Source organism: Taurulus bubalis (genome assembly GCF_910589615.1).
Source record: "Taurulus bubalis genome assembly, chromosome: 2".
NCBI classification, from domain to species: Eukaryota; Metazoa; Chordata; class Actinopteri; order Perciformes; family Cottidae; genus Taurulus; species Taurulus bubalis.
In genome coordinates, this window is record NC_136590.1 from 19,162,929 (window position 1) to 19,175,026 (window position 12,098).

At 43.5% G+C, this 12,098-nt stretch overlaps 1 protein-coding gene across 1 annotated transcript in view; it reads right to left on the minus strand.

The window, feature by feature from the left end:
- The window catches only part of ca10a (carbonic anhydrase Xa), a gene marked incomplete at both ends in the record, with an annotated part of 205,907 nt that overhangs the window by 24,032 nt on the left and 169,777 nt on the right, over positions 1-12,098 (minus strand). The window contains one exon of the mRNA XM_079236270.1: positions 6,337-6,522. Within this exon, the coding sequence (XP_079092396.1) occupies positions 6,337-6,522 (186 nt within the window). The remainder of the gene's footprint in view (positions 1-6,336; positions 6,523-12,098) is intronic.

The following is a 12,098-nucleotide window of genomic DNA, read 5'->3' on the forward strand; positions in this document are numbered from 1 at the left end:
AAGAGCTTGATACTGAGCATTTTTAGGTTATACCATGTTTGCTGCTTTGTCACCTCCTCTTTAGGGACTAACTGCAGCAAAGTTTCATGTTTCACCCTTGCTTCTCCACAGAAAGCATTGAATTGGTCAAATGTACATTTTACCTCTTTGACATAGCTTTTATCAACCATCAAACCCAAAAGTATTTCTCTACGCCCATATGCTCTTTGAAACATTGTCTTTCTTTCTTTTTGCAGATTTATAATCTTTTCCAAGAGTGCTTTTTCTGTTAATCTAACAGTCGTTTTTTCACAGAAAGGTCCATTTGACTTGCATCAATCTGAGGCTCAGTCTCTGCTACGTCTCCTTCCATTGTTCGTGTTGCACAAGTCAGTTCTGAGTGTTCGCTCCGGCTCATACAGTCACCACCTGCTCACCTCTGCCGCTTCGCACTGTACCGCCGGCGCAGCTCCAACACAGCTCCGGCGCACCTCTGCCGCACCCAATGAAGCGCCGCTCCCGACGTACCGCCGCGCCTCCTTTCCAAGCCGTAACTTCAGCGCCAGCTCTGAAGCCACCGCTTGGCTCCGCTCCGATGCCGCTGCTGCACCACCGTAGCTTCAGCGTAGCTTCGATGCCGCTCCAACGCCGCCGCTGCCGCACTCAACGTAGCTTCAGCGCCGCTCCTGCCGCTCGCGATGTCCAATCGCCCTGCGGTTGCCTCCAGCAAAGCCGACCCTGGCCCTGAGCATGTGACGTCGATCAGCTGTTGACCCCAGGCGTAACCGATCAGCTGTCCAATTCAGCGATCAGTTGTTCCAATCAGTGATGTCAATCAGCTGTTCCGAAGCTCCATGTGCTTGCCATCGAAGCTTACTTACTTGCTTAAGTCTCCACTGCCTCCCAATTAAGCTTAGTTTTTTGACAAGCAAAATGGCTTGTACAGGAGGGCTCAGTGTGTACAAAAACAATTTGGTGAAGAAATAACAGAAATAATGTGTCTGGAGCCGCACAAGCTATTTGATATCACAGCTTCTGAAGTTGTATATATAGTCATAATATATATACAAAAACTATAGTTTGTTGTATTTATGAAATTATAGAACAAGAATAAAGACATTGTATTGCTATTTTACCTGTTTATAACTATCAAATTCTTATGAAGAGGAGACAAAAAAAAGTCATGTGTGGGCTACATTGAGATCAATTAAAAGTACAACTATGCAAACCTTGAACACTGTCTATAAATGTGGCTCATGTGGTAGAGTATTTCCCCTGTAATCACAAGGTAGCAGGTTCGATCCCTGTCTTCATGTGAGTTTTACATTTTAAACGCATATCTTTTGCTACGTGAGCTCCGCAAACGGAGGAGGACGAATCCGTCTTTACTAGCGGACGCCTCAGTGTCTCATGAGCTGCCACATAACCAGCATCAGTAGTTGAGTCTGGAGACTTGATCAGCTTCTTGAAAGTCTATTTACTTTGCTCAGTTTACTGCAGCAGTTGAGGAATCGCTCTTCTGCAGCTTGACACCTTTCAGCAGATGCTTGTTCTGGAAGTCTTTCAACATTACATTTTTATTTTTTTGCTAATTTCTCACCACATATCAAGCAGACAGGTCAGCAGCATCGTTGGCAGTGAAAGCAAATTAATATGTCTACGCAGAATTAAACGCTTCACTTTCTTCCGTGACTTTTCTTTTTTATTTATTTATCCGTTGATAGTTTAGTGAGGGCGGGGCTCTGAATCATGAGTAGCCACCTGCAGGGAAAGAGGCTTGACAGGTACGTGACAGGATGTGACGCACATTTTAGTTAAAGAAATATTTAAACATTTATTTTGATTTTTAGTGACCCAATATTACCTAAAACTCCAAGATAAGAGGAATTCCCTTTGAACGTTTTTCCACTGAGCAAAAAAAAGAAGAATAAAATAAAAACGTCTTTTTTTCGTCAAAGAGTCGCAACAGACGGGCTAAAGAGCCGCATGCGGCTCCGGAGCCGCGGGTTGCCGACCCCTGTACTAGGTATTGTCATGGTTTGTAATGTAGCAGCAAGCACACATCACATCAGCAGCTCGGTCAATGCCCTTCAATGCGACGTGGCCTGATTGGACAGTGAGCCAAAATAGATATACAGTGGAGATACAAATTCTTTGCAATAAAAGTCCCCCTTTATTTTGTTGTTTAAAATCTTTTGAGGCAGCAAAATCAGGAAAAGTTGGGTTTTCATCAGCAGTAACTGAACAGGACTTAGACAAGGGTGGTCTCAGCTTGGCCTCATCCCCGGCTTCCCTCCTCACTTCCCTTTGCTCTCCTCGGGAGAGGATCGCCCGTGTGGCGGAAAGATGAAGGAGACCTACGTTTGATCATTTATCGTATTGTGCCCAAATGCTGTCCACACCTTGCTGAGAGCCAAACTCAAAGCGAGCCAAGCCATGTGGTCCGGCTGACGTGTGTTTGCACAATTGAAATGAGGCCCATAGTCAGGCCCACCTGGTAGCAACCCAGCCGCTACACCTTCTACCCGCATTCATACCTACATCAACCCTCTGAGGTCATTTTCACGATTTTACATAATTTCTTAATTTCCCCTTTTAACATGCAGCTTCCCTGATCCACGTGAAATATCCAGATAGGCTACAGTTCTATCCTTTATACGCGTAAACGCATGGTCAAGTTCTACAATCCACAGATGAACGCCGAGTTCAGATGCGAGTGGAAAACTCTGTATCCAGGCTTTTTCAAGTGGAAGAGGCATTTTTCCAAAAAGCAACACAAAAATCTGTTGCACAACACATGTTTAATTCTGGTAACCTAGCAGCATCTAACAGAAGTACTTGGTTAGTTTAGGAAAAGACGGTGGTTTGGGTTAAAATAAGTATGTTTGTTACGTAAAATAAGTGCACTGGTTACGTAACCGTAGTTAAGAACGTGAGCTACTTAACAAAACTGAGGTTAAAAAAGTCAACGTCGACTTTGGTTTCACACAGACACGAACAGTGGTCTCCTGTGTGTAAGTCCTGTGTTTGCTTGACACAACCATCTTTACACTATTACAAACACTCTGACCGGCTGAGCATTGGGATAAAAAAGCGTGCACCGCATGTCAAGTGGTGAGGAACAACCAATTATAGCAAGCATCTATCCTTTTTTTGGTCTTTTTCTTACACAAACACAAATTGAGCAGTAAAGCTCAATATATATATATATATATATATATATATATATATATATATATATATATATATATATATATATATATTTTTTTTTTTCAGTGCTAAATTACTGCTAAATTACCACAAGGCCATCCTCATCATCATCATCAAGGGCGGCTGTAGCTCGTGGGGTTGAGAGGTTGTCCACAAGGTAGCCGGTTCGATCCCCAGTCTCCCCATAGTTCGCATGTCGAAGTGTCCCTGAGCAAGACACTGAACCCTCAGTGCAAACCCTTCCCTCAAGCACCTTATATAAAAGGATGAAAACGGCATGGTTGACATTTTTCACATGCTGTTTTATACGCAACATGCGGACAACTACTTTCTCGGGATTACTGATCATATTATTGCTTATCTGACACTTTATGTGAGGATCTACCACTTCAGGGCACGCGCCGACCTCATGTTGCCGTGAGAATGTGATTATGTTCATTAGCATACTTGTGCCCACATGTCAGGAACTGATAATACATTATATGAATACAAATGCATGTGTAGATTGGATAAGGCAGTGAGTAACATAAATGCACTGGCTAATCCTAATAAAGTCTATATATATATATATATATATATATATATATATATATATATATAGAGCTATATTTGAATATTTCGATGCTGGCGACTTTAATTTTTATCAGAGGCTTATTTGATGTGATATGTATGTGGGTGATGGTTTTTAATATATGCATTTTGATATTTTTTCTTTTGATATTTTACTACCATAGACCATGAGAATTAAACGAAATTGAACAGTCAAACACACAAAAATGAGTAAGATGACATAAGGGGGTGATTTAAAGACGAAAGCTTTGGAGAGCAACACACACACACACACAGTCCTCCCACGGGCTGCCATTTCAGAAGGATGCCTTGCTTTAAAAAAAGTTGTAATGTTTTCTCTCTTTGTTCACGTTTCAAGGACATGCACAGCCACCACTTGTCTGCAGATGGGCGGCGAGAGGGAGCCATTGGGAAAGAGAGAGACACTTTTTTCTTTCTGCATTTACAATTATTACAATTACAATTATCTTATTGGACTTGAGGGCGCTGCTTATGCTCAGAAGAAGAAGAAGAAAAAAGACTGGGTTGGGCTATTCGGGGAGGTGGACGTTTTTCTAGTTGCCGTTTAACTCAGAATCTGTTGTTTGACTGAGGAGAACATGGCAAAGGGGAATGTGATCTGTTCCCTGACCTTCTCCTGGTAACGCTGGCATAGCTACAACTATCTGTATATCTGAGCGGATCTACTGAAAAACTCCTCAACTCCTCACGTTGAGAGGTTGGACCACGTCAATCACGTCTGTGGGTTTGTTTGGACGAGATGAGGCTGTAGCCTGTTAAACGTAAAACTAATTAAATAAAAATACAGCATGCAAAGACATTCAGACAGTCTTCATCATCCGATTTCAATTACATTTTCAAGATACTATGGAAGTCTGTGAGTGCCAACATTAAAATTAAATCATTCAGAGACAATTCATAAACCAAATGTTCTAACAAAGAAAGAAACAATATCTGTTGGTGTCGCAGGACTGTAGTAAGGTCGTCTGAATGGACGAGCTATCTTACTGTCCATCTACCTGCCTTTCAACCTGCCACGAGCAGTGCACTCACTACGGACCACCGAAGTCTTCCACAGGCTGCTAGCATGACAGCTGTGAGTGCTAACAATAGCCATGTTCGTTGTTTACGTTCATAAAGATAATTTTGAGGGGAGTGGCTTTGGAGGGAGGCCTGAAGGGATGGGTTGTTAGTGTAACCGTCTTCAGATTTAGTAACTTTAGCTAGCGCTACGAGCGTTGGCAACACTTTTTGTTGAGTGTACTCTCTCTCTGTTACCTGCCAAAGCTTTAATTTAATGATTTTTCCCAAAATAATCTCACACAGGGGGGTGAATATTAATTGATGTTGTTACCAGGCGGCAACCTTCGATTCTGCCGAGTGAATCTAATGTGGAACGTGCATTCTCTCTACTGAACAGCAGGGGTCGACTCCTCCAGTTGCAAAAAAAAAAAAGTCTGGTTGTATAAAAGTCTATGAGAAAATGAGTCTACTTCTCTCTTGATTTATTCCCTCAGTAAACATTTGAAAAAACAACAGTTCATTTTTTCACAGTGTCTCTACGTCACTCCTCCACATTACAAATATGGTAACTTATGTTTATTGGTTGCAAAGATGGCAATCGAATTAATCCTGTGCAACAGTAAGAATTATTCTGTGTGTGTGTGTGTGTGTGTGTGTGTGTGTGTGTGTGTGTGTGTGTGTGTGTGTGTGTGTGTGTGTGTGCATGCATATGTGCATATGTGTATATGTGCACATGGTGTGCTTACAGGCTTGGGGGTCACAGCTCTCTCCACCCCGAAGGACACAGTAAACACTTGCTTTTATTATGATTTGAATATCAGCTCCCTGACTCTGAGGGGGAAAAATTATTATCATTAATTATAATAAATTTGCCTGTCAAGACTGCAATTATTTTGTTGCCACACAAATTGGCATTCATTGAATGGCGACGGGTGGAATGCAGCCGCGTGAGCGAGTGGCTCGTGATTGTAGTTGAGCAATCAAAGCCGGGGGAAGCTAATTGTTTCGCTCGTCAAAATGTTTAAAATGCCGACGTGTGTGTGTGTGGGTGAAGGAGCTAAATGCTTAACTGTCATCTCCAAGACAAGTTTGCTCCTGCTGAAAAGCACTGATGTGTAATAATAATAATAATAATAATAATAATAATAACAATAATAATATTTTAAGCATCACACTGCAGATTAGGGGGAGGGTTCTTGCTCTTTTAGGCACAAAGACCCGGTTCTTCCACTGAATTAATTAACACGGCTCGTAGCTAACAGGTGACCAGGTGCGCGACTTGAATGTGTTGTTTTGTGGAAGCAGGCAACACAGTAGCAACTTTATACGGGGATAAAGTGTACCAAAGAGTACAGGGGCAAAAAATACCACTTGCCGACACGTTATACATCTGAACATTCATAATAAAATGAATATAGTCAAAATAAATTGATAAGCCTGCTGTCACATGTTTTAGCTGCTGCAATTTGTGAAGTGCTGATTTATTACTGTCTGTACGCAAAGTGTGCATTTATCTAGGTGGAGAATTCTGTCGCCGCCACAAAGTGCACGCACCTCTCCGGAGAAGGCCTGTCCGTTCAGCAGGTGTTCGGAGCCCTGGCCATCCTCGCTGCCGAAGTGTAGCCGGATCTCCTCCAGACGGTGGCTGTACGTCATCGGCCCTCCGGAGATGTTCACCAGATGCTCCTTGTCCAACCGCAGGGAGACGTGGCGGCCCGTGTTGTACATGGTCCCGCCCACCTGGAGAAAGGATGAGAAATATTTTTTTTTAAAGAAAGTTTCTTTCTTTGTGTTATCTAAAACGGTGATTCGCAAACTTTTTTTTTTGGGGGACCCACAGACCATCGTTATAAAAATTTCCAACAATCCTTATCTGTAAATTGTGAGAAGAAACACGGCTGCAGCGTTGTCCCTTCAATACTCAACCAATTTTATTAATCCCAAAACATTTTAGTTTGAAAAGGCCAGGAAAAAAAAAGGAAAAAAAGCAAGAAAACTACGCACTACTGAAGGCTATTGGTGTATTCTCTCTCGTCAGTTCTCTGGTTGACTTGACAGAGCATTGAATCATTTGTTTAGTAATGATTAAAAAAAAAAAAGTGGGGGAAAACCTTGAAGTCTTTTTCAGCTGCATGAGCTCTGGTTTCAATAATAAGGAGATGCTGTTGTCTCGCATTGTTGACAGCTCAGGGTTCTTTTTCTTTTCCTCGTTGATGCCTGTATCATCATCAGCGGAGCTTATGCAGGAACAGTCCTGAGGGCTTTATTTAATTAGGCAGCATTCTGAGCAGGAGGGAGAGGCGATATTGTTAACCACAACAAGGCTTTAACAAACAACACGAACAAGAGAGTGGAGCCTCCGGTGAGAAAGGAGGGACAGGTAAAGACGGGAAAAAGCACAAGGTTTTTAGGGGAAAACACGGCGCCGTGAGAGCCTTGAGTAACGATCTTTATCGGTAGCTCTGCTTATTTATTTATAACGGGGAGTTGTTTCAAAGGGGAAGCATTGATATTCAAGCCACGACTTTTGGGTGAACTTCCATCGCTCTTATCTGCCTCTTTCTCTTCTTTTCCGATCCCTTTGCTTTTTCCCTCCTCTCCCACTCCGTCCCTTCCTTTTTTTAACCACTCGCTTTCAAAACGATCCTCCCCCCTCCTCCCCAATTCCCAGAGAAAGAAGTCTGCCCACACATTGTAACTATTTTATAGAAGCTCCGAGGAGATGGAAAAAAAAGAAAAAGAAATCAGTGATTTGAAAGGAGAAAGAGAGAAGAAGAGAGAGCGATGCAAAGAGGAGATAAGTTCGGGGGAGCAGGAGGAGAGAAGGTAGAGGAGCGAGCGAGGGGAGGTCTTTCAGGTTTCCTGGCAAAGGCGACGAAAGTGAGGTGAGACCCCTGAAAAGGCCAGGAAAAGAAGAAAAAAAACTCTCAGCTCCCTCAAGACCTCCGCGGGCTATTATTCATGAGGAAAAAGAAGTGATGAGAGGTCTGTGGACTCCCCTAAAATATCCGAAATAAGTGAAAGTCCAGCAGCCTGGTAATAAAGCACACTGTGAGATAATAAGGCAAAATGTGCAGCGATGGGAAGACATAGGATGACCCTACATAGCCCAAACTATCCTCCGGTACCAGTGAGCATACAGGGACTGGACATTGAGATTGTGAAGTCTTATAAGTACCTGGATGTTCACTTGAACAATAAACTGGACTGGTCTGACCATGCACACACACTTTATAAAAAGGGACAGAGTAGACTCTTTCTGCTGAGGAGACTGATGTATTTTGGGATGCAGGAGGCACTCCTGAAGACCTTCTTTGACTCTGTGGTGGCATCAGCCATCTTTTATGGAGTGGTTTTCTGGAGCATCAGCATCATGGCAGCTGACAGAAGGAGACTAAACAAGCTGGCGAGGAAGGCCAGCAGCGTGCTGGGGTGTCCTCTGGATACTGTGGAGGTGGTGGGAGACTAAGTGGTGGGATCCAAAACTAGATCAAAGGTGGTGGGAGGCTAAGCTCTCATCCCTGATGAACCATACCTCCCACCCCATGCAGGACACTCTGGCAGCGCTGCACAGCTCCTTCAGTCACCGGCTGATTCACCCCCGGTGTCTGAGGGAGAGGTACCGCAAGTCCTTTCTTCCCGCTGCTGTCAGGCTGCACAGTAAGCTGAGCTCTCAGACACTTGGACACTTTACTCACTGTGGACACTTTGATTGCACTCATCTGGTGTAATATAAATACATTTAAGTACTTTTATATACTTTTTATTCCGTTTGTATATTTAATTTGACATTGCTACTGTATTCTTCTTTACTGTTTTTTATTACTGTTATTTATATTACTTGATTTTTTCTTACTATGTGTCTCTCTTGTGTGCAAGGCTGCTGTAATCCTGCAATTTCCCCACTGCAGGACTAATAAAGGATTATCTTATTTTATACCCAAACCTTAAACCAGTGCGTCACTGTTACCGGACGCGACGCGAATTTGCGGCGCGACCAGTTTACATGTTAAGTCAATCCACAGACGCGCTGCGGCGCGAATTTGCGGCGAGATAGACGCGTTGGAGGCGGCGCGAACAGAACGTTTGACCTGGGGCGAACAAAGCGAAGGACGCGGCACGAATTCGCGTGAGTTGAATTATCCCAACTCTGGCGGAGAAATCGCGTGACGCAAAGTTGCGGCAGCCAATCAGCGTTGAGAATCAGCGTTGAGAAGCTCCGCCCGTCACCACCGCCGTCTCCCCATTTCTGAATGAAACTGCTGCTGCTCCGCCTGAACCAGCGCTGACAGCGGCTTCATTGAGACGCTGTTGTGGGACTACGGATAATATTATGAACCCAGACACCATGGAGTTTGATGTTCAGACGTATGTGGAGTTTACACAAAAAGTATAAAGCAGAACTGGTGGTTATTTCTATGGTGGATGGCATAATTGGTATCGTTTTACGGAGATACGCGAGACGCAGTTCCTGGAGGAGTCGGTGAAATTCACCGAGCTGTGTGCGGCTACGGATGATGTTATGAACCCAAATACGAGGGCGTTTCATGTTCCGACATGTTTGGGACTTCCACAACAAGTATAAAGCAGAACTAGTGGCTATTTATTCCATAGTCGATAGCGGAAATGAAAGCTTCGTCGCTTGTCTCTCACAGAGGCAAGCAACAGAGCTAAGCCACGCCCCTTTGGTCGCGTCGCGAACTCGCGTTTGGTGTGAACACCCTCTTTCTACTCGCGCGAGTAAACTTCGGCGGTGGACGCGGCGCCGCAAATTCGCGTCGCCATTGGCCGTGAACATGTGGCTATACCAGTCGATGATGTGTCGTCCAAAACTAGATCAAAGGTAATTTGTTCCAGTCAACAAAGCTACATTAAAGCTCCACCCATCCATAAATTTACCTGTCAATTACTGAAATAACTATATGTAATGTGGCTTGGTGGTGGACACAGTGGAGCTTTTAGCAGCGAAAGAGACAGACTTCATTCCCTTAGGAGCTGGTGGAGACTAAAAACAGAGCTAAAAAGGAGAGTATCAGGCAGAAAACATGAGTGATGATGTGATAACACTTTTAGCTGTTTTACCAGCTAGACTAGTGGATGTAGTCAAGCCCGTTGGTTTGTGGACTGCTGTTTTGAAGCTACGAATTTGACCTGTCAATCACAGTAAAGCCCGCCACAAAGCATACTCCACCTTCTGGTCAATTTGATTCTAAATTGGACCATCATTTACTAAATGAACATCATGCTGTATTAAAGAAGACTTGAAACCATAAACTCATGTTTACAATGTCTACTGAGGGAATAAATCAAGAGAGAAGTACAGCCATTTTCTCATAGACTTCTCTACAATCATACTTCTTTTTGCAACCGGAGGAGTCGCCCCCTGTTGGTCAGTCAAGAGAATGCACATTTTAAAGGCACTTTGCATTGGCTTCACTCTGCAGAAGCTGAGGTTGCCGCCATGTCGAAGCCCTTCGACCATTGCCTTGCCACAAGGTTGGGAGCACATGTTGTCTGTCGTTTTGGACAATAAATAGCCCTGAAGGGGCCTGGTAATGAATAAACAGACCAACGACCTAAAGTGGGAAAAACTATTTGGACGCTTGTGCCACACTATTGTTTCATGTGACTGTTTTACACAGCAAACAGTGTGCAGTTGTTCAGGTCAATTGCTCACGTCAGGGTAAACGGCTCGCAGCTGGCGGGGTAGCGAGGTGTGGTCGTAACGACGGAGGAGACTGCAGCGATCGTGTTTGTCTCACAGCGAGAGAGCCAAGAGAGGCTTCTGTTTCTAATTGGTGGCGCTTCCATCTCCCGGGATCGATATAATCCACGGCCGGCAAAGGGAAGTGCTCGCGACAGGCGAAAACAATGAGAGGACATCACAGCAGAAACTATGTTGCTAATACTGATGGGGAACGACAAAGAAGCTGTACGTGATGCAATCGGTCCAACTCTAAAAAAAAAAAACTCTGCTGGGAGCGCAAAAGCACTTTGTGTAAAGAGTTATTAAAATCCTTCATATTTCAAGTGAAATTGTGACTCTTCTAAGTGTAGGGTTGAAAAATACCACGTTTTCAGCCAGTTGGTGGGAGCCAGACTTGAATAATAAAATTAATGCACAGTTGAAAAAAACCTGCTTACTTCATTTGTCAAGTTTCCGCCACAACACTTACCGGACAAAGTCAATGCGGTGGAAAGGTTGCAGACGAAACAGAGGCTCTATATTCCAATTCCTCTTTCTCATTATTCCCCAGTCTCGACACTTGTGCGCAGTGGATAAGTAATTATCAGTGGTGGACTTCATATTTTCATTCTCAGTGCTTCTGACAAATCACCGACTTGTGCCACATTCACGGCCACAGATAAGCGCAGGACTTACCTTGCATTGCTTGTATATTAGGCGACGATGAACACGGCAATCGACAAAAACACAGCTGTCCAACTCGTCTCATGCGTCAACATCAAAACTATTACACTCATTATGCAGTTGAAGTGTTTACGCTAATGGCTTCATCGGAAAAAAACCTCCCTGCTCTCCAATCTTTTGTCGACAGCCTTGTACAAACTCATGATACACATGAATATGCATGTAGCCAGAAGCATTTTGGTCTTTCGAGCTGCGTCACTGAGCTTCATTGTTGTACAAAACTATTCAAAAACACATCAATGAGCCGCTCCGTAGTTTATTTTAATTTCTAATTTTGGTGGGCATCCCTAGTTTTGAATATTATATACAATTTCTGCCAATAGATCCCCCTAAATCCTAGACACTGAGTAGTGAGTAGTGTCCCTTTAAGCCGCTATAATTGATAACATGTACAAAATTAGAACGTGAAAGTTGTAGCTCGTATTGATGTGCCTAACAACAACTACTACCCAACTCTGCGGCTCCCCACGGCTTTATTGTTTTGGTTCACTCTCACGGCTCTCATAACATAGTTTAAGGCTGCGGCCGGCAGCTGCTTTCAGTGTAAAAGCTCAAAAAAGCCACCATACACTGCCTGCTCAGCTGCAAACAGACACAAAAAAACAGCCGGTGAACATAGAGGAGAATTTAACAGCTAAAAAAACGGATATTTCCCTCAAGAGTAGGACGAGACCAAAAAACCACAAGATAAATGGCCAAATAAGCAACTGTTTGCTAAGAAGTTTGCTTAATATGTCAAGTCTGTGTACAGATCTTTATTTTTCCTGCTGCCCCCCCTGTAGCCAAAATGATGAAGTTATTTCTGGTGAAATCTCAACTTTATTTCCTACTTGTCCACGTAGTCTACTTAAAAACCCATCACACAGGTGTTCTCACTTAATTAGCC